Below are 24519 nucleotides of genomic sequence, written 5' to 3'. Positions count from 1 at the left end.
GACGCCAAAGGGGCCCCCAGCATTCTGCTGCGGGAGGGGGCTCAGAAGGGAAGGATTAACCCCTTCAGGAATTCCCTCAGATTAGAGTCCTCCTCCTTATCGAGCTTCCTGCCCTTGAAACAGGTCCTGGCTGCAGGGACCGTGCCCGGGAGGGGCTGAGGCTGCTCGGGGCCGTTTCACATTCAGCCGCACGAGGGAGGGCAGGAACAGCCTCCGTTCCAAACGGGAGAATTCAGAGACAGGTGACAGAGCCCTGGAACCTGCCGGGGGGAGCAGGCAGGAGTCACGGAAGAAGAGCTGCAGCCAGAAAGGGCCAAACCTGCCCTCACACAGTGGTCTGTGGGGTGTGACAGCACAGGGACCCAAACCACCCCAGAGGAGCAGGTTCTGGCTGGGAAACGAGGGAGGGGAGGAAGATGACTCTAGGTGGAGTGATCAGGATTAATATCCCCGTATGAACCATGGAATCCTACAATGGTTTGGGTTGGAAGGACCTTAAACCCACCCCCTGCCACCCCTGCCATGGGCAGGGACACCTCCCACTGTCCCAGGCTGCTCCCAGCCCCAGTGTCCAGCCTGGCCTTGGGCACTGCCAGGGATCCAGGGGCAGCCCCAGCTGCTCTGGGCACCCTGTGCCAGGGCCTGCCCACCCTGCCAGGGAACAATTCCTTCCCAGTATCCCATCCATCCCCGCTCTCTGGCAGTGGGAAGCCATCTCCCCTTGTCCTGGCACTCAAGGCCCTTGTAAATATTCCGTGTTTCTTGTCACCTCCTTCAGGCACTGGAAGACCACAATTAGGTCACCCTGAAGTTTCTCTCCAGGCTGAACAATCCCACCTCTCCCAGCCTTTTCTCATAGCAGAGCTGCTCCACCCCTCTGATCATCTTGGTGCTCTTCTCCGGACCTGCTCCAGCAGCTCCAGGTCCTTCCTGTGCTGGGGAAGGAAAGTATTCCAGGAGTGATTTATCCCCTTTGTCTTTCCAGCTCTGGAAAGTCACGGGGATTTTTCCCCATCTTCAGTGGCCCAGCCCCAGGCTTGGGTGAAGACCTGGAGCAATGCAGAGACAGAGCCAGGTTGTTGTGAGCAACATCTTTACATGGTATTTTACAGAGGACAGCACCCGGCAGCCAACGCCTGCCAGCTCCTTCCCGGGACAAGTCCCCACGGAGAGGGCTCTCCATTTAGGAAATTAATTAGGGAGCTCCTGCAGCAGGATGCTTGTGCACAGCAGGAAGGGCAGGAGAGCCAGTTGCTCCACTGCTTTTAGCTGCTCTTCCCCAGAGGCAGCACCTCTGCCCCCGTGCAGCACGGAGCTTTTGGCTGGCTGAAATCCTGGTCTGGGATCCAGGAAATCCAGGAATCGCACGGCTTTTCTGAGGAGCAGTCTGAGAATCAAAATAACCCCCATGCCCTTTCTTCATAGCATTAAAGAGAGCTGCTTCTGGGCCCAGCTCTCGAGCAGGGCACACCACGCCGCGGAGGTGGTGGCAGTAAAAGTCCTTTCCCTGTTCCTGAGAGAGAGGAATACTGAGGAGCCAGCAGCAAGCAAATACAACAGGCATGGATTTCTAACTCGGATTTACAAAACCCTCCTGTTCCAGACAGCCTGGACTCTCCCGAGCCTGGTGCCACCTCCCAGTGCCCACGGGCTGTCAGGGCTGCTCCAGGGAATGGGGGTGCTCCTTCCTGACCCCCCTACTGCTGCTTGGGAGCCGTGAAGTCCCACGCTGTCTCCTGGGCACACTTCCACATGGCCCTCATGAGCCGGGTGAAGCCCATGTCCTTGGGCTTCTCCAAGCCCCTCATCAGCCGCTGCTTCATGATGGCAACAAACTCCTTGTTGCTCAGCTCCCCGTTCCCTGTGAAAAGGAGGAAAAATAATCAGAGATCCACCAGCAACCTCCTTGAAATGATAACTTTAAAGGGCAGCAGCCACGAGTGTCCTTTCCTGCAGAGACTAAGACCACATTTGGCTCTCACCTCCCAAAATACCCTGCTGAGCAAGGGTTCCCGAGCCACAGAGTTTAAATCCCAACCCTATGGATGCTTGCAGGAGGCAGAAAAGCAAATGCAAATCAAATGTTCGTGTCCTCACAGGAAACACTGCTTTAAGTGATTTAGGAAATTATGGGTGCACAGATTTTTCTTAATGGAGTAGAAGGAAAGGCTTGTTGATCTGATGAATGAGGTTATGGAGAATGCTGCCACTGGGCAGCAAAATTCCAGCAAACTATCAAGGGGTGAGCAAAATTCCCTCCAGTACTGCAGGTTTTTAATGTCTGTAAACACTGATGGAATGAAAACAACAAAATAATAATGAAAACAAGAGGTCTGTGCCCACTTTTCTACTTGATTTCTTCCTTGGGGGACTCCTCTGGCAACCAGAGTCTTTCCCCCCCAAAGATTTGCTACCAAAATATTTAGGAGATTCTCCTCTGAGAGAAGGCAGACAGGGAATATTTGGATACACTTCAGCACGCTCTAATCTCCAGCCTGATCATCTGGCTTGAAGATTGTATCAGAACAGTGGCAGTGAAGCACAGAGGAAAATAAAACAGGAGACCTTAGAAAGGTGCAAAGGAGCAGGTGGGGCTGAAAGCGAGAGGGAAAACAAGAAATAAAATAATGAAAGGCATTTTTTAATGTTCGTACTTATGCACCAGTGCTGCCACTCAGAGCTGCCAGATGCTGGTGACTGTGCTGGAGAAGCAGGGTGCCAGCCAGGACTCTGATTTTGGCTTGGCAGTTTTGGGCAAATGCAGAAGTTCCAAGTTGGAATCGCTGCCATCTGGCAGAGACTCCAGTAACTCCCATTAAACCAAGCCAGGAGTGCTTCCGTGTGGCAACAACTACCCTGGAGCACTCGCATCCTCTGCAGAGCCACGAGCTTCCCAGCAGGGCACAGAGCTGACATTAATTAGTTAAAAATTAAGCTGACATTTGTCTAGGACACTTTGGAGAGAAAGCCCCATTCCGGCTGTTTCCAACACTGGAGCGCAACAGCTCATTTTGTTAAACAAACTGGAGTTCTGGGGGGGAAGGAAGGAGCAAAGCATGCACACGAAACCCTCCCATCCATGCTCCAGGATCCACATCTCACAAGGTGGGTACATTGGATCCCCTTCCCAAAAGGGCGGGGATCACCACAGATCCGTGAACGAAGAGCCCTGTTCCCCTGGACTTTTCCCCTGGACTGACTCTCCCGGCCCAGCTGAGGTTGCGGCGCTCACTCACCGTCGCAGTCGAAGAGCGCGAACACCACGTCACACACGTGGTCCGAGAGCTCCACCTTGGCCACTGTCCTGGCCACCTGCTGCATGGTCACTGCAACAGAGGGAGGGCACAGGGTCACAGAGGGGTCAGGATGTGCTGGCCACAGCGGGAGGCTCCTGTTCCTCCCTGGAAAATGGCCTTTGTGTCTTCAGAGAGGCCTGGAATAAGCTCGACCAACGAGGCAGCTCCTTCTGACAGAGTTCCAAAGATGATACTTTATCAAGCACTATCCCAGGAGGCTGGGAATTACAAAAACTGCTTTTCCTGATGCAACCAGTAATTGCTGAATGAACCCACCCTCCCACAGGGAGCACACCAGGTTAACCTTGCAATAAAATAAAGAGTTGTAAGGAGTATTTCCCTTTTCTCCCCACACCGGCAGCAGAGAAGTGAGCAGGAGTTTTATTCCCACCTTTCGAAAAGGGCAATCCAGGAGCTGTCAATCTGGAAGGGTTAGGCAGTTGATTTTGCTGCACAAATGGGAGAAAAAAAGCCCTCACTAGGCTGGTGTGAGTATTTAAATTGCTTCCCTACAAAGCCTGACCCAAGGAAATGCCATCCCCAGCAACTGGGATCAAAGCTTAGCTGTGGAGTAAGGGAAAAGAGGGAAGTGATGCACCACAAAACCAGACTGAGACCAAAAACAGCCTCTGCTTTCCTCCACAGCATCCTTATGGGTTTCTGCACCCCCGGTCCTTCAGGAATTTTGGAGAGTTAAGTGTGTCAGAAAGGAAAAAATAATCGTCCAATATAGACTGTAACTGGATTAATTACAAACTGCATAAAATATTTCTAATTGGATTTTTTTTTTTTATGATTGTTTACATTATTGGTACCTTCCACCCCATTTCTGCTCCCCTGAGTGAAATTTGGGGTATTCTGAGAGGAATTCACAGCCACCATCAGGTCATTTTCCCCACAAAACCACTCCTTTTACTAAATAATGCAGGAGAAAATTGAAAGTACACATTATCTATATGTGAAACATATATAATCTCAAGTAGGACCCTGCTTTTCCCACGTAATTATTCTTCTTGAGTGAAATTCCTTTCCTCCATGAGTGACGTAGCTCCAGTCAGCAGTCATTACTCTGTATTTCCTCAGACAGCAACACCAAATTGCATTTAATTTGTTGTAAATGTACAACTTCTCTCAAGGTGCCTCACCTCCATGCCATCCTCCCCTCCTGGTGCCCTAGGTACCCTATTGCTGTAGCCTTCCATGTAAAGAAAAAAAGTTAGAATGATTTCCTAGATCACAGAATCCCAGTCTGGTTTGGGTTGGAAGGGACCTCAAAGCCCATCCAGTGCCACCCCTGCCAAGGGCAGGGACACCTTCCACTGTCCCAGGCTGCTCCAAGCCCCAATGTCCAGCCTGGCCTTGGGCACTGCCAGGGATCCAGGGGCAGCCCCAGCTGCTCTGGGCACCCTGTGCCAGGGCCTGCCCACCCTCACAGCCAACAATTCCTCCCTAACACCAAATCTAAATCTCCCCTTTCAGTTTAAAACCACTGCTCCTCGTCCTAAGCCCTTTAATTGTAAGTCATGGTTTTGTGCTGAGATTTCACCCCCTCCTTCCATCTCTGCAGGGATTCTCCTGATCCCTCCTCTCCTATTTATTTTTCACGGCCACAGTTTTCCCAGCTGGGACTTGTACTCACAGCCACCAGTTCCTGCTTCCTCTCCTATTAATCCAACTGGACAAGTGTCAGCTCCATCCCATCATTCTTTCTCGATGCCAAAGTGACTTCACAGGGGCTGCATGACTGTGCTGTGCTCTGTTAGGGCTATGCTGGTTTTTAAGGAATCATAGGCAAGGGGGAAAGCGTCTCCACTTTCCATTTCCAAGCACACACTCCAGACTACAAGGTAGCTCGGGGAATCAAATAAAATTGAAGTAAACCTGCTGGAGTAATTTCTTTACCATTTCACAAAATGAAATAGGTGCTGTCTGGGGAACATCTCTTCAAACAAAGCCTGTCCAGGTTTGGGGTTCTGGGACAGAAATTTTCCTGGATTTCATACCATCAAAAATGAGTTCCACATTTGTCTTAAAAAGCTTCTAAAATTTCATGCATTGGTATCTCCCACTGGTTCCTTTAATGAGCCATCTGAGTTATTTTATGCAAGTTTAGTGTCTGACACAGTTATCCTTTTTTTCCACTCTGATTCCCAGACCTGCACCCTGAGCAATGCCTCACCGAGTGCCTGCAAACGGAGCTTCGCTCCAGGCCAGAGCCTCGCCAGATGGCAAACTTCACTTTTTCCTCCAGTTTGAGATTAATCACACATTTGGCCAAAACAATGGACAGCTGGGCTGCTGCCTTTGTTTTCCAAATGGCACTCGGGGTGATGGGAGCAGAGCTCCCTGCCCTGGGCCATTCCAGGATGGAAAGGCAGGACACATGTGTCTTGGGCTCCCAGAAATCAGTCTCACGTTGATGCCCAGGTTTCATTTCAAGGCTCCCAGTGTGAAATGTTGGATGCTATCACTGACAGCAGAGCTACCAAAATCTGTTTAACTTTTTACAAATTATTTGCATGAATGCGTGCTGGAACACCCATGCAGGAAAGAGATGGATAAGCCTTATGCAATCCTGTGGGCACAGCACATTTTCCTTTGTCTCCTCAAACCGTGAGGCTGCAGCTGAGCAGAAGCTGTTTTGACATCAAAGGGCACATGACAGAAAGTCATGGAGATCAGGGAGAAAAAAGCAGAGCTCCCAGACCAAAGGCAGAGCCAACCCCGTGTTTGTGCAAATATCCGCAGCCGTAAATATGTAAAGGAAGGAAATTCCTTGGAGAGATCCCAAACCTGACTGCAGGTGGCCCAGGGCAAGTGGCTGTAGGGGATCCTGTTGGATATGGGGGTCTCCAGAGACCCCTCACAAGTCTTCCCCTCCCAACCACCAGCACTGCCAGTATTCCAGAGGAGCAATCCCAGCTGTGCTTCCAGGAGGAATGACTTCTTCCGTGCATCTCCAAGGCAGAGCAAAGCAAGCAGCAATTCCCTGACTGCATTCCAAGCTCACCTCTGCCTCCCTCCCGATTCCCTGTCAACTCTGCAGCCGTTTCAAGCAGCATAAGTCAAACAAAATGATTTATTGAACCTCTCCGGGGCTCCAGCCCTGCTCCAAGCACGGATCAGCAGCAGGCTCAGCTGTCTCCCCGTGCTTTGGCCCATCCATGGCTTGCCCTGAGCCCCAGAGGAGTTATCCTGTGGCTCTTTGCCAGGAGAAGGGCTGCTTGGAAAGCCTGGCTGCCCACAGTGCCAGGAAAAGTGCAATTCACACCCTCCTGAAAGGGGAATAAGCACCAAATTCAGTTCCTGTCCTGCTTCCAGCTGTGAGCCCAGGCTGGGGAAGTCTTCTAAGGAATGCTTGTGGTTTAGGAGAATGACAGCTATTATGTTGCTGGGAAAATGAAAGATGGGCTAACAAATAATCTGGGTGTTTTTAAATGGGTCATTAAAATACAGGTTTATGATCCTTTTTAGAAGAAGAACCGACTTTAGCTCAGCACAGAAAACAGGCTGTCAAGCTCTGGCTGTTTGGTAGCAGCCATTTTTTCCCCTCTGAAATTTTAAACAGCCCTTCTAAAATCATAATAATGTTTGCTGCATTGTTAGCAGCAAATTATTACACAAACTAACCTCTTCCTAGTCCCCATCCCAGGAGTAATTTTTACATTTGTTAGTTCGTAACAAGCAACCTTGTGAAAGCTTGACTTTTGGGAGGGCACACCCCATTTATGGTTTATTTGATTTAAATCTGGTTCCTGCCCAAGAAAGGTTCCCTTACCCCAGCCAAACACTTCCAGTTCAGTGTCTGCACGAGCTCATTAATGGCACTTAATTAAACAGCAATCACACTGATTTACCAACTGCATACAGACCTAAATTCTGCAAAAATGCATATTCCATGACAGGACAATGCTAATTTCCTGTAGGCACTGAGTAAATTGGATTTGCTGGGCTATTATCTCCTCTGGGATGCTGCTCAGAGCAGCAGCAGCACACCCAGACTTGGTATTTTACTTTTAAATGAAAGAAAATCCTATCAGGTTCTTTTAAGTCTTATGGTAGTGATTATCTAAACCAGAGAGTACAGATGATTTACCCCAAAAAAAATTTAAGATGAGAAGGGCTGCTGACACACACAAGAAGAGATGTGACACGTTTGTTTCCCTCTGCAATTCCACTGCCCCAAAACCTATGCCTTAATATTCCCACAACAGCAGCAGCTGGAATAGCTGATTTCCACAATGTTTAATTCTGCAGCTGCCTAAATAAATCAGCTTTAACTTTGTAGTAGACAAGAATTTCCACTAAGCCTAAAAATCTTTTAATGAGTTTGCCATCTTTTTTTAATATTCTCAGTCTGTTAAAAAAAAAAAAATCTCTCTTAAAAAAATCTAGAAGAGCAAAGCACACACTTGTGATGGATCCTGGCAGCAGAGCAGGACTTTGGTTTGAAATATGTTTGGGGGTTTTTTTGCCCTTTTTTTCTTTTACAACAGCATGTCAGATCTAAGAACATACCTGAGACAGACCAGCTCAGAGAAGGAAACATGATGAGGAGGAGGAGAGTATGGATTGGTGGGATCAATAAACCACATTATTACCAAGGTCCCCAGGAAACACCAGCTCTGAGGTTTATTCAGCCCACTCCTCTGGACTGTGGGTTATCTGAAATAGAGTCTCCGGACAGACTTTAATGCTCAGTCTGGGATCTCAGTGGTGTTCCAGTGCTCCCCCTCTTCCCCCCCACCAGCACTCCCAGGAGCTCCAAAGATGTTTGCCCCTGCTTGGACTTCCAATCAGAAATGCAGCATCCAGCCCTTATTTCTAGGCAAAGTCTCTGATTTTTGAGCAAAGCTGAAACAAAACAAGGGTTGAGCAGTTCCTACCACCAGCCCCACTGCTGGTGTGCCTCTGCCACATGGACCAGAGACCTTCACAGAAGGTAAGTCTGCAAGAACTTTTTTATGCTCATTTTGGAGGTCTTTTATACAAGGAGAAAAGAAGGTCACTTCAGAAGATGGGGATGAAGAAGAAACACTGGTGTCCCTGGGAGCTGGAGCCAGAGCATGTGGCACACTTATCAGGTCACCTTGCCTCTGCACACAGCAGAATGGGCCTGCTGAAGGTACCACTATGCAATCACTGCTTCCTCATCCATTCAGGCTACATTCAGCCTTTTTTCTGCCTGTATCTCAAACTGTGGAAGTAGAAAACCTGAAATCCCTCTTTATGCGTGGATGTACCGAGCTAAGCACCTCATTACAGGAAGGAATTGCAGTTTGGGTACACTTTTAACCTATCAGCCTGGGCTTGTTTGACATCTTCCCAACTCCAAAGACACGGCATGAGTTGTGCTCCCTCAGGTTTTCAGCACCTGAACATCCCACAGGTTTTAATACCTTTATCGAGAGAAGCTCCAGCCATGTGGTAGAAGCTCAAAGCCGTGTCCACATCATTTATGTTCTTCAGAAAAGTGAAGAAGTTCTCCACTTCCTCAAATGTGAGCCCCTAGGACAGAGAAAAGACACTCATGTGGTGATGGGAAACGGAGATCAGGGACAGTGCCTGGAAATGACAAAGTGACTCATTGGCCCAAAGTTGTAGCCAGAAGGGAATTCATCTGCACACTCCAAAAACTCAGCCTTGGCACTTGAGGATGTGAGTTGTGACCTGTACTTTTGTTCCCCTCCTGCTTCACACTCCTGGCCCCCACCAGTCCTGCAATGGGAGGGGACTGAAAACCATTTCCCAGGTGAGGGGGGACACCACCAGCCTGTAGTTGGGGTGCAGGAGACCACTGCAAACAGGTGAATTTATAATGTTTTTTGAAGCCTGCACACTTGCAATGACAATATGAAACAGTCTGTGCACTGCAAGGTCTCTCCCAAGAGGCTCAGGGATCCCTGGGGGCATCCATGTCTTCTTACCCAGAAGGTGACACTGCAAAGCACAGAGGTGTCCCAGTTTGCTTTGCTGCTGGAGGCAGGATCCCTGTCTGCTCCACTTACCTGGGCCAGGTGAGCGTGTACTCGGTGAGTGCCGACAGCCACGCTCTGGGATAGTCATGGAAAACATCCTGAGATCCCCAGGAGAGGAAGTGCCGATGAGCACAGCTCTGGGAACCCCACCTGGATACACTACACCTGATCTTATCAACCTGTTCAGCTCCAGCACAACCACAGCAGTGCTGGGACAAGAGCTGGAGCCTCCAGCTCCTCCAGCACAGCCACGGCATGGAGCCAAGGGAGGAGGTGAATCATCACCACAGTAATAACCACTCAGACTCCCTCTCTGGGAGGGAGAAATCAGCTTGTCAAGAGCAGTTCAGGTTCAGGCTCCTTCTATCCTGCCTGGCACAACAGATTGATAGAGCAAGATACTAAAATTCCTAACTGCAGAACATGGCACAGTTCCACGATCTGGATGTGTTCAGCTGGTACTGTCAAATATAAATTTACACAATCTGCTGTAACTCTGCTTGAACAACCTCTAATCAGGGAAGAAGCCACCAATCTTTTGAAAGATAAAGAACATTTTTAAGGCCTTTCCACACAGACATTTGCAGCTTGTTCCTATCTTTGCTGTGAGTGAGTATGTGGCACTGCACTGATGATCTACGTGTGCACCAACACATGCAACAGCAGCTTTGCCAGCCCTGGATTCGTGGATCTGGGCCAAAAGGGATGAGATGGCAAAATGGGAGAGCACATGTGGACAACAGAGCTGCCTGAAGAGAGAAATCCCTGGTGTCTCTGCAGGGAGCTTTCCTCAGATGTTTGCCTGCTCCTCTTCCCGAGAGGAACGCTAGGATGCGCAGGACAATTAAATTAAATACTGTCCTAGGAAAAAAATAATCCACTAAATCAGGTACTTCTGCAGGAAGCACTGCAAAGATCCCTCTGTTTTGTACAATGGTTCTACCAGAGAAAATATCTTTGCAATTATCACGATGCCTCCCTGCCTGGGAGCAGGGCACTGAAAGTGCAGAAAGTCGGGAGGAACCATGAGGTGTGTGGCCACTTCCAGGCCAGCAGAAGACACTGTGCTGTGATCTGCCTGCTCTGTTTGGGACATCTGAGGTTTGTAGTGTTCTGAACAAAGAGCCATAAGCCTCGTATTTTCCTGGAATTCACAAAATGGCAGACGCCAAGGGAAGCAGCACTGCTGTCTGTGCAAAATGGATCCTTGTTTGGAATCCTGGCATGGTTTGGGTGGGAAGGGACCTCAAAGCCCATCTCATTCCACCCCCTGCCATGGGCAGGGACACCTTCCACTATCCCAGGGTGCTCCAAGCCCCGTCCAACCTGGCCTTTGTGGTCCTTTCATCAGCTGGAAAAGCAAAACCAGTGACACACGTGTATCCTACAAATCCTGGCTTTCATGTGAACAAAACCACTGAATGTCTGTAGCAAGAATACCATCAGTATTATGAAATTTAGTATTTTTTTGAGGAATCCTATAGGTGAGGCTGGCATCAGCATTAACTCTATTCCACGGAATAAAATAAAAATAAAATAAAAATCAGAGACTGGGACAGCCTCAGACAAGTCAACAGATGAATGATCACGTCCTTCAAGGCATTTGTAGCTCCATCTGTTGATTCATAAGCCTGAATCCCTTCATCACCCAAGTAATCCTCACAAAACATAAGCAGGGAGACTCCAGAAGCACTTAACCTGTTTGTAACACAACAGCTCAAACACCTCCTGCAAAAATTAGGGCTTTTCACCTGGGAAGCCAGGTGTTTCACCTCACTGCCACCCCCTGCCATCTCCGCAGAAAAATATCCCAGCCAGCCCCCAAAGCATGTGTAGAGATTACATGAACCACGAGTTTCTGAAGAGACAGCTTGGCTTTCCTAGCAGTTAGGGGGGCATAAACCAAGTGATACCTTGCTTGTGAATATTACTGATGACTCGGGTCCTTTTTACTAGGAGAAAAGCAGCTGTGTAAGTACAACTTGAAGAGGACAATCATAAGCAACGTTAAACAAAGCAGAGTGTGGCAGCTCTGCTGAATAGGCTAAGTTCACCTACCCAGGGGAGGATGGGATTTTTCCTCAAGAAAAATAAAAATAATGAAAGCAGATTAGCAATTAATACGAGGAAAACAGCTAAAGATTAGATTAAACCCAGAGTTTTATCGTTTTGGAGGCGGACAGGGTTGCCTTGTGCAGCCAAGGTAATTGCATCAGACAAGGAAGACAAGGTTTGGCACATTCCATAAGAAAGCTCTCACAAGGGAACTGCACTTCCAAGGGAAAGCCTTACTGGGTAAGTTCGAGACAGTTTCTGGGCATTTCATCCTCAGCAGTGTAAGGAATCATGAATTTTCCACCAATTCTGTTCCTTGCAAATATCATTTTTTTTGTCCTATTGCCCATTTTCTCTCCTTGAAAGGCCTTGGAATAAAGGAAGATAAAGACTTGCTCTGATTCTGGCTGGCTGTAAATAGAAAGACAGTCTGGCTGATTTGGGGATGAGGAATAAGGTAAGAACAAGAAGTTCTTCCTCTGGCACAGATGTCAGGGTCTTGGCTTACACATGAAAGGAAGAAAACATCTGCTGTAGGAAACCTTCCAAAATAAATCCCTCTGCCTCTTTTCTCATATATCCAGCTACTGTTCAGTAGTATCTATACACACATACATACATATATATATACACCCCAAAAATCACAGGAAAAGAATCAACAATTTGCAAGCTTTAACAACAGAGCTGATATTTTCTATTAGACACACATTTCATTTAAGCACTTTTTCCTGGAGAAATCAAATTATTCCTGTTAATGTAGGAATCCCATTAGGAACAAAAAAAGGAGCAGACTCTGGTAAAAACTTTTGTTTTATAACACACTTGGCATCTAAACCAGTTAAGAAATAAACTCCAGTTCTGATGTCAGAAGAAAGCGGCTCTAAAACAGCCAGCCAAAGACTTTCCATCCATTCTCACTTTGATGAATTGCTTGTTTATATCCTAGTTAATAAAAGCACATTCCAGCTTAATAAAAGAACATCCATTATAGGAGCAGATGTAAAATTCTAATGCTCAATAATGTCTCAGCCCATACTTACCTTACCTGATAAAGCACATCTTGTGTTATGGATATCTTATTCCAAAGTCTCTCACTGAATTAATGAGTGCAGGGTGTGCAAACTTACTCCTAAATGGTGAGTAATTTTTCCCAGAAGTTAATAACTAAATAATAAACTGCCTGGTCTGCAGCTAATGAATCCAAGGTCGAGCCAGGAACTGGGAGCACGGCTTCAGTGTTTGTTCTGGCTCCAGACCCAGGGTGCTATTCAGCAAATTGAATTTTTAAAATTACAGCATCTATTTTCATAAGGAACAAACCTACAGCCTGAACTGGCCACTGACCACTGCATTCCCAGCTCTTCCCTCTCTCCACCAGGGCTTAACATGCAGCGGATACTTTTCCGAAGAAGACAGGAATTAACTCATTTCTCAGCCCAGCCTGGGCTGGCTGAGAAATTTCCCCAAATTTTCCATGAACGCCACTGACCTCTCCATCCTGGAAGTGCTTCTTGAGCTGTTTCAACATGACAGTGAGCTTCTTGGACTGCACCCCGCTGTATGCCAGCAGCATGCTCCCGAACTGCCGCTCCGTGATCCGCCCCTCCACCGGGTCGTGCCGCTCGAACTAGAAGGGAAAGGAAAACAGGGAGATGAAAACAAGGAGCAGCAGAAAGCTCCAGCCAAGGCATGAAGCATAAAAAAGGCACCATAAAAAATTGACACTGCAGGAAACACTGGTGAAGGAGAAATCCTGATGTGCTCCAATATCTGCTTTCCCCAGGATTGTCTCTCAACGTTGTCCCTACGTGCAATTCCTTGGACAGCTCTTGGGAGAAGCCTTTGTATCTTGTCCTCTCAGTTTCATCCCACAGGACTGAGCTAATGAGGGGTTCCATGGTTGCTCTAAACAGGGACAGTGGTTAATAAACCAAGGAGAAGTCCTGTAAAAGTCTTCTAATTTTACTCTTCTCTGCTCCAAGACCAAGTACCAGTGTCCCAGCAAGGGAAGGTTCATGGATGCCTCCAGACTTCACCCTCCCCAAGTTCTCCTCATCCTCAGACCCTTCCAGTTCCTGACTCTTACAAAAGCTGCTGTGAGGCCCCTGCAGAGCTTCCAAAAAGCCCTTGGGCAGAGAAAGGTTTTCTCCACTAAAGCATCTCTCCTGCAGTAGTTTATCTCCTGACTTTCACTGCAGGGGAGGAGGGAAGAGCTATTCCCCAGCTTGGGAAGGTGCTGGGTTGGAGCACCAGGTCTCTGCCCATTGAATAATGGGGATTACATCCTTTCCTTTTTCCCCACCTCTGTGAATCTACAAACATCAACATTAGACTTCACTCAGTTTCACAGATCTCAGCACTTGGGATCCCTTAGTTGGGATAGATTATATCCCTTCACACTTACCAGGAAACACAAGACCAACACTCCAGCTGATCACAAGCCAGACGATGACATTGAACAACAAAATTAATTTTTATACTCATGGGAAACACTTGGTACCAGTGATTGACATTCTGCTGCCTGCTGAGTTTGCCATTCCTGCCTCAGCCGCTCTTCAGTGCTAATGAATTTTTAATTATTAGCATATCAACCAGATTTTGGCTGCTTTTCCCAGTGGGACACCAAGGAAATCCTGATAAGTGAAGCACCAAGGCTGGAGGGATTTGTATGGGCAACTCTGGCAGGAGGGAGATCCCAAATGGAGAAATTCTGCTCCTCAGCCCCCTTGTGCTTTCACCGGAGTGGTTCCCAGAGTTTTGGGGAAAAGATGGTGGTTTCTACTGTCATCTGATACAGGCTTTGGGGATCACTCATGATGCAAAATGTGGGCCTCTCCCATCCTCCTGTGCTGGGGAAAGGAGAGGGAAAACTCATTTGGAGGAAATGTTCTTCATTAAAAAGCAAAAGTAGTAGTTTCTGCCACGCCTGAAGAATGCAAAGAAGTTTTACAATGCCCCTGGGACACAAAAATTTGCCATTGGTGCTGCTTCAAAAGCAGCACTGATGCTTTCTTCTGCTGTAATATTTCTAATTTCATCCCCAAAGACACAAACCAGCAGTTTTTTACCAACAGCCTTAAAATACCTCCAGTTTTAGCAGAGCTTTAGGTAGCATCTTTAATTAAAGGCTAGGAAACAGGTCCAAATATTTCAAATCAACCTCCTAAGTGGTGACTATGCTCAGAAAATCTCAAGTTGGTGTCTAAAGGCCCATCAACCCCCTCTCCCCCTGCCCTGCATTAAGGATCAGGCACTGGGCAGCTCCACAGGGTAACACAAGCAAGCACAGCTCCCTGCAGATGGGGAAATAAAGAACCAACTCCTTGCAGTACTTTTGGAACTAAACCTTCAGATTGTGGCCAGTTTTGCGCTACCAGATGCAAAAAAGACCAGAAAGGAAAAATTAAAAAGCTTTTCATCTTCATTTTTCTACTGATACACCACACAACTACGTGCAAGAAACAAAACAAAACAAAAGCCTGGAAATGATGGAATTTGTGCTGCTTATTATTTATCTCCCTTTAAAATTAACATCTCTAACATTAAATCAGAACAGTCAGATGCCCACTGTCACATACAGTGGTGCTCATTGCAAAGGTCAGCCCAGAAGGGGGCTGGGAAGTGAGAGCTGGTCCGCATCCAGTTCCCAAATTCCAATATAAGTACCACTGAACTGAGAAGAAGCAACAACATCACGGTGAGGGATCAAGAAAGTTCAAATCTTGCCTCCTAGCTACTGTCAGATGCATTTCAATTAATTACAGAAGGGATAAGCAGGGCATGTCATTCAAAGATGATGTAGACAAATTTCAGGGAGGGAATTCTACTTTTTTTTTTTCTGGTATGTCAGAGATTGTGCTTATCCATGAAGAAACTCGGCTTCCAAGGATTTGTGAGTGGAAACCCATTGATTTCTGATGAAAGAAAACCCCCAGCTACCCCTGACACCCCCCTTTCCCTCCTCCCTGTTGGGAGCAGAGATACATCCATGCTCCTCTACCCTCTGGAATGTCTTCTAGCCAAACACAACTCACCACTTGGAAATGAAGGAGGGTGCAAAGCCTACAGGAATTTTTCTTTCAGTACTCAATACACAGCCTACAAACAGTGTTAAGTGTTAAAATCCTCTGGGAAAAGGCAGGGGAAATAGTGCCATTGCCAGGTAATCACGATTATTTGCCTCCGTGCACAGGATGACACTGTACAGGTTGTTTTTCTGGTCACTCGGGGGGGAAAACAACCCCAAACCCTACAAGGAGGGGACGCAGGGCACAGCACACGGACTCATTAGAGGCAAACGAGTCCTCTGACAGCCTTTCCCTTTCATGGATCCTAGAGAAGGAAAAGCAGGCCCAAAGCACTCCCTGACCCGGCATCGCTGCGACCGCCCAGAGAGGGACGGAGCAGCTCCTGCTCCCAGCATCCCACCAGGACAAACAGAGAGGACGGGGGTGCTGGCCCGTCCCAAACTGCAGCTCCAAAATCTGCCCACGCAGTCGGACAGCGCGGCCAGCACCGCCGGAGCCGCTTCCACTGGCAGCCGCTGGGTGCCAGCAGGATCCCGCATCCGCACAAGGCAAGCGGAATGGGACGTAGCGCTGGCCAGCGCTCTCCTGCCGGCCAGGACACCCGAGGTGCCGAAGAAATTCGCTTGAAATATAAAAGGCCGTGTTTTGAAATTCATTCAAAGCCAACGTGACGTGAAAGGACATCCAAGGCGTTTATGGAACAGTTCACCGGGAACTGTAGTGACAGGACAGGGGGAATGGCTTCAAACTGAAAGAAGGGAGGTTTAGACGGGATATTGGGAAGGAATTGTTCCCTGGGAGGGTGGGCAGGCCCTGGCACAGGGTGCCCAGAGCAGCTGGGGCTGCCCCTGGATCCCTGGCAGTGCCCAAGGCCAGGCTGGACATTGGGGCTTGGAGCAGCCTGGGACAGTGGGAGGTGTCCCTGCCCGTGGCAGGGGTGGAATGAGATGAGCTTTAAGATCCCTTCCAACCCAGGCCATTCTGGAATCCTACAGAAAGGGAAGAAGGCAGGAGAAATGGGGCGCAGCCCTTCACTTCACCAGCTTTGCTAGCCCAGTCCCAGCAGCCAGTCCAGATACACAGCAGGGTACTCCCTGATTCTTTGCTATTTAAAAGATTACCCATAACCTTAAACACGTGTTAAATAGTCCCAAACTCCCCCCAAACCTGACAGGATGAGCATATTCCTGCTCCTCTATAAGATGAAATGCCCAGTTTTGTTCAAATAACCCCACTCTCCGTCCTTCTGAGAGAAAAGCTTCCTCATATGAGGAGAGCAGAGGACAAATAAGCAATTTCCCCTGCTTCCACATCTCCTTAATTGCACAACTTTATGGAAAGGCAATACAAGGATCCATCATAAAACAATAGACCCATAATATCTTTTCTTCCTTGCTTCACTGTTGTTTTCCTCCACTAACTCAATCCGCCTTGCCCTGCAGGAAATCAAATCCCAGGCTCTGAGGAGCATCCAGCCCAAACCAATTCAGAGACACCACCACGAGAAACATCCTGGTGGGAAAAAAAAGAACCTGCTGGAGTTTCCTAAATGCAGACACTGGTTTCCTCTCACCTCTCCTTCTGCCAGCAAGGCTCACTGGTGGGTAATGAAGCAGCTCCGACGGCCTCAGGAAAAGGCCAAGTTTGGGTACCACACACATCTCAGGGGAAGGTTTCTCTTCCCAGCTGACTCTCCTTCCTCCTCAATAAATTTGTCATAACCAATAGTATTAACAGGGGAAAACTCTACCAAGAACTCCAATCCTGAAATCCTCTCCAAGGGGAGAATGGGAGTTTAAAAAGCTGCTCAAAAAAGGGGGAGCAGCGTTTTGTGATTGCTGCCACCAGACCGAACTGGGCCCAAGAGAGCAACCCCTGCTCTGCAACTGGGGAGGGGACACCAAAGCCCTCAGAGAGGGCTCAGCATCACCAGACAACCACGAGTGGATGTAAAAACCTCCCATGGAAAAGCGGGATAGATTGTGCCCCTCCTTCCCAACCTGGCATTTTTGGGCCAGACACACACTGGGGCTTGTGTCTCTTGCTTTGTTTGCTGGAGAAGAAGATGGCTAAAATAACCTGCAGGCCCTTCCACTTGGCACATGCACAAACAGCATTTAGGATCCACCAAATCCCATCGGTGCAAGAAACACCCAGTTGTAACACGACCCAGCACACTGAAAACACAGCTCAGACTTTTCCTAAAGCAATGCCAAAAGGATATACTTCCTATCCTCTTCAAACACTCATATTAGCTAAATATCCAGCTGTATTTTAGCAGGCTCTTAAATTTTTAGGAAGGTTTCCCCTAAAAACCAATCAAACAGTTGATATATTCCCTACAATCTCAAAGCAGGGATCTTAAATAAATAAATGTATGTGTGCCACGTTCCTAATTGAGACAGCGAAGAGAAGTACATCTTCAAGGACTTTTGGATGGAGAGAGAAGTGTTGAGGGATGATTTATGAGCTTCTTTCTGCTGGTTAAAAAAAACATCCATAGGAGAAATATTGCTAATACTAATTCTGTCGGGTTTAGGGGTAGTTGAAAAAGGTGACCTGTTCCCAGAGCTGCTCTGTGCATAATAAGGAATCAAAAGGGTCTGGGAAATAATGATTTGTAGGGTAATGATGACCCTTTAAAGTGGTATTTGCTCAAAGCTTTATTTGACAGGCTGTAATACATTATTTATCTGCAAACTACTGCAGCACTGGCTCTGTTTACTGTTCTGGAGAAGGAGGCTGCCAGGATCTCTTGTCAAGTTGCATATACAACTATGACAGGAAGAAAAAGAAAGGGGAAAACACTATATATTTCCCTAAATCTCAGCAACCTCGTCTGTCCAAAAAAATTTAATGTATTTGTGAGTAAGCTGAAGTGTTTGCACAGGCACCAAATTACTGCCAAAAAAAAAGAAAGGCAGAAGTTTCTAAAGGGTTTTTGTCTGGGAAGATTGAAGATTTAAAACACTGATTTTTTGGGGGGGGATATTTATGCTGAAAGGTTTCTTCTGTGGACATGGATCTGAAGCACTGGGTTTTGCAAGATGAAGCTCAGCCTGCTCTGGACACAGCCTACAAAGAGCCCCCGGGTGTAATTACTGCATTATTTGATAAAACCCCCTCAAAGACACAGCTCTAAAGATGATCAGAGCTGCCAACAGCAGGGGGAATGAAAATGGGAAGGAGGAAATGCCAAACCCAGCCTGGACCATCGCTTCTCTTTATCTTAAAAAATAATAAAGAAATCAAAGAAATGGGAGCTATTTTCACACGGGGAAAATCCAATCTTCCAAACGCTTTCCCTGTTGGCACTTTCCCCCCTCTGCCTAAGTGAATATGTAGCAGCCAGGTTAAAAACGTCCATCTGTCAGCAGCAGTGCAATCCCAGCAGACCTGATGTTGGAGAGAAGCTTTGGAGATTTCATTGACCTTGGCAAGCCACTGCTGCCTGCAAGGGGGAAAAAACTCATTCCCATCACCAGCCACTCGTTCCGCTTTAACGAGCAATTAAAGAAAGGTTATGTAAAGATGGCTGCACTTGAACTTCAGCCCCATGAATGAAAATATCTTCCTGCAGGCTCTGAAGAGATCTGTGTTTTGAAATTCTGAGCAGTGAGGGAACGACAGGAAGGAAACCTAAAGAAAAGGAATCAGTAATGCTAAGGAAAAAGGACGTGTCTGATAAATTGAAGGGACAGAGAGGGGGAAGAGTTGAGCAGCCTCCTCTCATGTCTGCTCTCCAGAGCTGGCTCTGTTACTGCCATTCCTGCCCTTGACAATGCTCCTGGTACCAAGGAACAGAGCAGTTCTTCCATCCCACATGCTCCCTGAATAAAGAGGAAAGTTCAGAAGCAGAACAAACTCCCAGCCCTCCTGCAGGAAAACACACAGGACAGTGGAGCTGCAATTACCCGAGTGAAGCCATTACTCTGAAAAATACCAATATTCAAGTCTCCATGGAACTGCTGTACACAGTTTTATTAAGAAATACAACTCCCTCACTGCCTGTTAAGAGTTTCTGCTGTTCTGCTTGACCTTGGTGCTCGATTTCCCAAGAAGAGTAAGTTTGCAGGAGTTTAATTCAGCCTAGCAGGGAAAAGGGTCCTGCTCCCAAGTCCTTCCTGCATCAGCAGAAGCAAAGCCAGGGCCAAAGCACAGCCAGCCATGTGTGGAGGTGCAGAACAGCTCTGAATTCAGAACCTCAAAGGGGAGAAAGAGCAAGAAGACTGAGGTGTCTGTTCATCCAGAAGAAGGAGGAGGCAGAAGTCAGGTACCTGCTACAAGAACACGTTCACACAGACATCCCCAACCTCCTGCCCACCAACTTTCCACACTCCCTGGCTGTCGGTTAACTTGGTTGTGCACACATGAATAGAGCAGCATCTGTGCTAAACATCTTACATCTTCTAATTCATGGACTCTGACACAAACCTTCACACACTCCTGTGGCAAGGTAATGAATCCAACTAGCACTCCTGGGGCTTTATTTGCAGGGGTCCCGCACAAGGCTCTGCTGCACTGCCGAGCTCGGCAGCGGATTTACACACCCTTCATAAACCAAAGGAGCCTGTTGGTACAGAGCAAAGCCTTCCACTGCTGCTAATGAGCCAATAAATAGAATTTCCAATAAAATCCTCCACGGCTTCCCCTGCAGAACCACTGCATCAACCACACTGAAGTCACCCGGTTCAAATACAAGCAAGGCAGCAGCGGGTGTTTTCTCACCAGGTGGTTGCCCCATGAAGCCTCCATCCCAAACAAGAGGATGGCACAGCTGCTCCTCTATGTTCCAGCCTATCCCAGCCATGCTCACAAGCAGCTGCAGCACATGTCCTGCCACACCATGCCAGCCTCACTGGCACACTCTTGGACCACTGGATATTTTGGTGACCAGTGACAGGACCCAAGGGAATAGCCTGAAGTTGTGTCAGGAGAAGTTTAGGCTGGATATTGGGAAAAGGTTCTTCCCCCAGAGGGTGGTCAGGCACTGAACAGGCTCTTCAGGGAATGGGCACGGCCCCAAGGCCACCAGAGCTCCAGGAGCGTTTGGACAGCGCTCTCAGGCACAGGGTGGGATTGTTGGGGTGTCTGTGCAGGGCCAGGAGTTGGACTCCATGATCCTTGTGGGTCTCTTCCAACTCGGGTTCCAACTCTTCCAACTGTGATTTCACAGCTGACATGCAGATGCTTGATATGCTCTTATAATCCTGGGGCCCCCCAAACCACCCCAAAGACTCTTCCTCTGCCTTTCAGAGTGAGGCACTGGGAAGGTTTGATTTCTCTGGTGCAAATTTCCTCCCTTGGATTAGGGAGGAATCACTTAGGAACAGCATTTGTGGCATCTTCTGACTGAGGCCAGAAGCCCAGCCTTCGGTAACTCACCCGTGACAGCGAACCCCCACCCACCAGCACTCCCCCTGCTTAATGGAAGAAGGGACTGGAATTCAACCTGCCTTGGATTTCAGCTAAACTTTCCCTGGTGCACACTTAGGCATTTCATTACCTGCTCTGCTGTTCCTGATTGATGAAAATAACTTGTCTCAGACTCCTTTATGGTGACTCCTCGTGTTTACTCAGACAGTTACATCTCCCTTCTGTCTTTCCTTTAAGCTGCACACGCCATGGCCTCATAACTTATCCCTATTCTCAGATTTTTTTTTCCGTAATAATGTTCCACTCTGAATTCTTCCCAAGTCTTTGGCTGACACTGGACAAGAACTGAATGCCAGCTTTTCCCCAAACCTGAGATAGTGCAGTCAACCTGAAAGCTTCACGTGACCCTCTCCACTCACATGCCAAGACAAAAGCAGGCTGCCAGCTCTGAATGCCATCAAAACCAGGATGAGCTGTCCAGATCACTTCCACTGCCTGCCTAGAAATTCCCAGATTACATATGTATATGCTGGACTGTGCCTCCTTAACTAGCTACAGAGTTCCCTGATATGAAACTATTCACAGCAGTTGAATGATCCCACTTTTAACTGGAGATGCCAGAAAATTCTGTCACCCACCACACTTCTATGGCTATCCACCAAAGGCAGGGACATCAGCCTCATTTCTGTTCCCTAAACTTCTAACACATGAAATGCAGAAGAAGGAATATGCAGGTCTGTGGGGTCTCCTGGTAACTCCCCTCTCCTTGGCACCAAATGCATTGTGGCTTTGTCCATCTCTGACTTCAGCAAGTACTTCTGGAGGGCAAAATCCTCCATATCCAGATCCTCTTTTCCTCCAGAGCTGTTTAAAGGTTATTGGTTATCAACATACGTTTTATCTAGTCAGGGCATGACAACAGTGACACAGACACATCACTCATCCTCTGGGATAAACAGAGGACTCATGGGCACGCTTCAGGCTTTCTGTATTTAGCCATCGGCCCATCCTCCTCTCCTTCCCCTGCAGCCAGGTCAGGAAATCACTAACAAAGAACCCAAACAACTTTTCTGTCTGTCATTAACTGCCCCACTGAAGAGGCAATTCCACCAGTGCTGGTTTGGCTTTTCAGATGTAAGGATCATGTGAAGGAAGAGAAAGCAAGTCTGGGACTAAAGCAGGAGGTACAGAACTAGGTGTAGAACTGACAAAGCTATGTAAGTATACAAAATCCATTACAGGACTGCTGAAAAGGCAGAATTTGTAAGGAAGAAGAGAAAATGTTACATTCCCCATCATTGTTCCCACAGGGGCCAGGTCAGTGGTGAGGCTGAAGTGAGAGGATCAGCAGGTAAAGGACAACTTTGAGAGACAACACAGCTAATCATGACAGAGACTGTCATAAAGGTGACTTAAAATAAAAATAAAAATGTCTTGTATAAGTTCAATAGCAAATTGACCTCTAAAAAGTCAGCGTTTTGGGTCCTTCCTTACAAAGCTCAGCTAATCTGACACTGTCAGACCTCATTTTTCAGGCTACTCAAAACAATTTATTTAAGTTACTCATTTTTCCCCTAAATGACTGCAGCAGAAACAAAGAAATGTGACTCATTACTGCAAACTTTGTTGCCTATGTTAACAAATCACTGAAAACCTGTATTGCTCTGCCAGCCCATATAAAAACAAGGCAGAATCCCAAAAAATCTTGAGTAAGCTGGTAACAACAGAGCAATTTTTAACACCTGGTACAGGATTACTCAGATACCAACTACCCCAACAACGGGACTCAGAAGAGAATGGCAATTGCAGACTCAAGTGATTACCCTAGAACCCAACTGAGCAGCATCAGAAATGCCTTCTGAAAGCAGAGTATTTGTTAAGACAGGCCTGAGATCCCAAAGGATCCAGGACTTCCTAATCAAGTGTGTACAGGTGGAAGAGCATCCATCATCCCTTCTTCATAAAAACCAAACCAGGCAGCAACTGTATTGGCATTGACCATGAAAACAGGAACTTCCAGGATAAAGAAGTTACTCCCACATCTCAGAACAGACACAGAAAATAAGGAATTTTCCGTATGACAGCAATGATGTACCTTTGCCATATTCTTACAGAATCCCATTTTACTTTGCCTGGAAGACATTTTTCTTGGGAGGGACATTGGGGCACCCTTAATCCTTGGGTAAGATGACAAAATATGGAGATTAAATCAGTGCTATCAGCAGGTTGTGGGTTGCCTTGCAGGGGTGACAAAGGCATGGAGAACAAAAGGGCTCACACATCTCTTCTAAAGGCACTTCCAGAATCCTAAAATATTTACGCTGGAAGAGCCCCACAGGCTGGCTGGGACTCTTTTGGTCCACCAAGGACACAGGAATATCTGGGACAGGCACTAACAAGCAGAAATTGCATAAACGATGATGTCAAGTCCTATTCATCTTCCAGACTCACAGAGATCTTCCTCTCCAAACCAAAAAAAGAGCCCGACACCACCTGTCCCAAGGGGACACAGCTGCAGAGCCTGGCCAGACAAACTTGTCACTGTTTGTCAAGATAAGCCACTCTGGCTGTAGGCATGAAGGCAAGGCAGTGGGAATGCAGCAAGGAAAAGGTGAGGACCTTTTGCTGGGCTGGTTCCTGGGGCTCAGCCTTAGCTAAGCAGGGCCGCCCCATAACCCAAAAAACTGACCACAGCTTCCTCCAAGTAGCCAAACCCCAAAGAGTTGCCTTAAGGCATTAAAAGCTTCTCCTCTACCTCTGGTTGTGGTTACTTTCCTCATCCTTTCCTTCCTGCAACTGAGTTGACTGCTGAGTCTCCATAAAATGACTGAAAATATACTTGCATCAAAAAAGAAAACAAGCAGAAGAGAAGAAAACACCAGGCCATGGTTACTTAAACCTGCTGTCAGCACTTCAGCCATTAGGAATCTTGAAATGCTCAGGGCTTTGCCTGATTTAATTCCTCTGTGAGAGTTTCTGCTGAATCTTAGCAAGAAATATGCATGGATATTTTGACCAAAAAAAAAAAAAAGAACCAAAATCAGTAAGAGGAAAGATAAAGTGGGTTCAGATAGTCAGAAACTATTGTTCCCCCTTCAGTCAGCAGAAAACAGCTCTCAAGTGTATGAACTGCAGAAATGCCTGGATCCTGGGCTGAAAGGAAAACAGCTTTTAAAAAAGGTTTTTCTTAAAGTAGATTTCTTTTGGAAGAGACAAAGCCAGCATCCCAGTTTGAGAACAGAGGCTCTGGGTCACTCAGGGGCTGCAGCTGCCCCAGGAGATTTTCATTTCCCCAAGGACTTCCCTGGAGCTCTGAACATGAACAAAAACTGGGTTTTCAAATCAACATCCCAGCTTCAGACCATGCTCCAGTTTTACTGAGCCAGCAAAGGACGAGTAGATGAGGGAACAAGGTTTCAGCTGAGCACCACTTCTCACGTCTTCCTGATTCACATGGGTCAGGGTAAACCTTCTCTTCTCAAGAGACATCTCCTCACCAATTAGCACATTTTTTAAGCAGCTGAGTTCATTAGGGCACTCCATGGGAAAGGAACAACACAAACCCACCAGACACTCCTACAAAAAGCTCCTTAACTGTGAACAAACACATCAAATGTGAAGCAGGGAGAAAAGGTGGGAGATCATGTCAAAAGAGACAAAAGCTGAAGAGGAGAGAAGCCAACGCTGAGGACAGAAATAGGCCTGTTTTGCCTAAATCAATGAGAGCTACGAACACGAAAATCAGGGCTTTAGGACCATGAACTCAGGGAAAAGTTAAGTTTGGCA

The 24519-nt window shown here is 47.3% G+C and overlaps 1 protein-coding gene across 2 annotated transcripts in view; it reads right to left on the bottom strand.

The window, feature by feature from the left end:
* Positions 1-1076: 1076 nt before the first annotated feature.
* MICU1 (mitochondrial calcium uptake 1) overlaps positions 1077-24519 on the bottom strand; it is an 84704-nt gene continuing 61261 nt past the window's right edge. For both annotated transcript variants that reach the window (XM_017736559.1, XM_017736558.1), the window contains 4 exons: positions 12819-12956; positions 8696-8804; positions 3237-3326; positions 1077-1861 (listed from right to left, as the gene is read on the bottom strand). In XM_017736559.1, coding sequence (XP_017592048.1) covers positions 1698-1861; positions 3237-3326; positions 8696-8804; positions 12819-12956 — 501 coding nt within the window. In that variant the 3' untranslated portion in view covers positions 1077-1697. The remainder of the gene's footprint in view (positions 1862-3236; positions 3327-8695; positions 8805-12818; positions 12957-24519) is intronic.

Source organism: Corvus brachyrhynchos, unplaced genomic scaffold (genome assembly GCF_000691975.1).
Source record: "Corvus brachyrhynchos isolate BGI_N302 unplaced genomic scaffold, ASM69197v1 scaffold66, whole genome shotgun sequence".
In the NCBI taxonomy this organism is placed as follows: Eukaryota; Metazoa; Chordata; class Aves; order Passeriformes; family Corvidae; genus Corvus; species Corvus brachyrhynchos.
The sequence above is the reverse complement of the archived record's forward strand: the minus strand, read 5'-3'. Positions and strand labels throughout refer to the sequence as shown.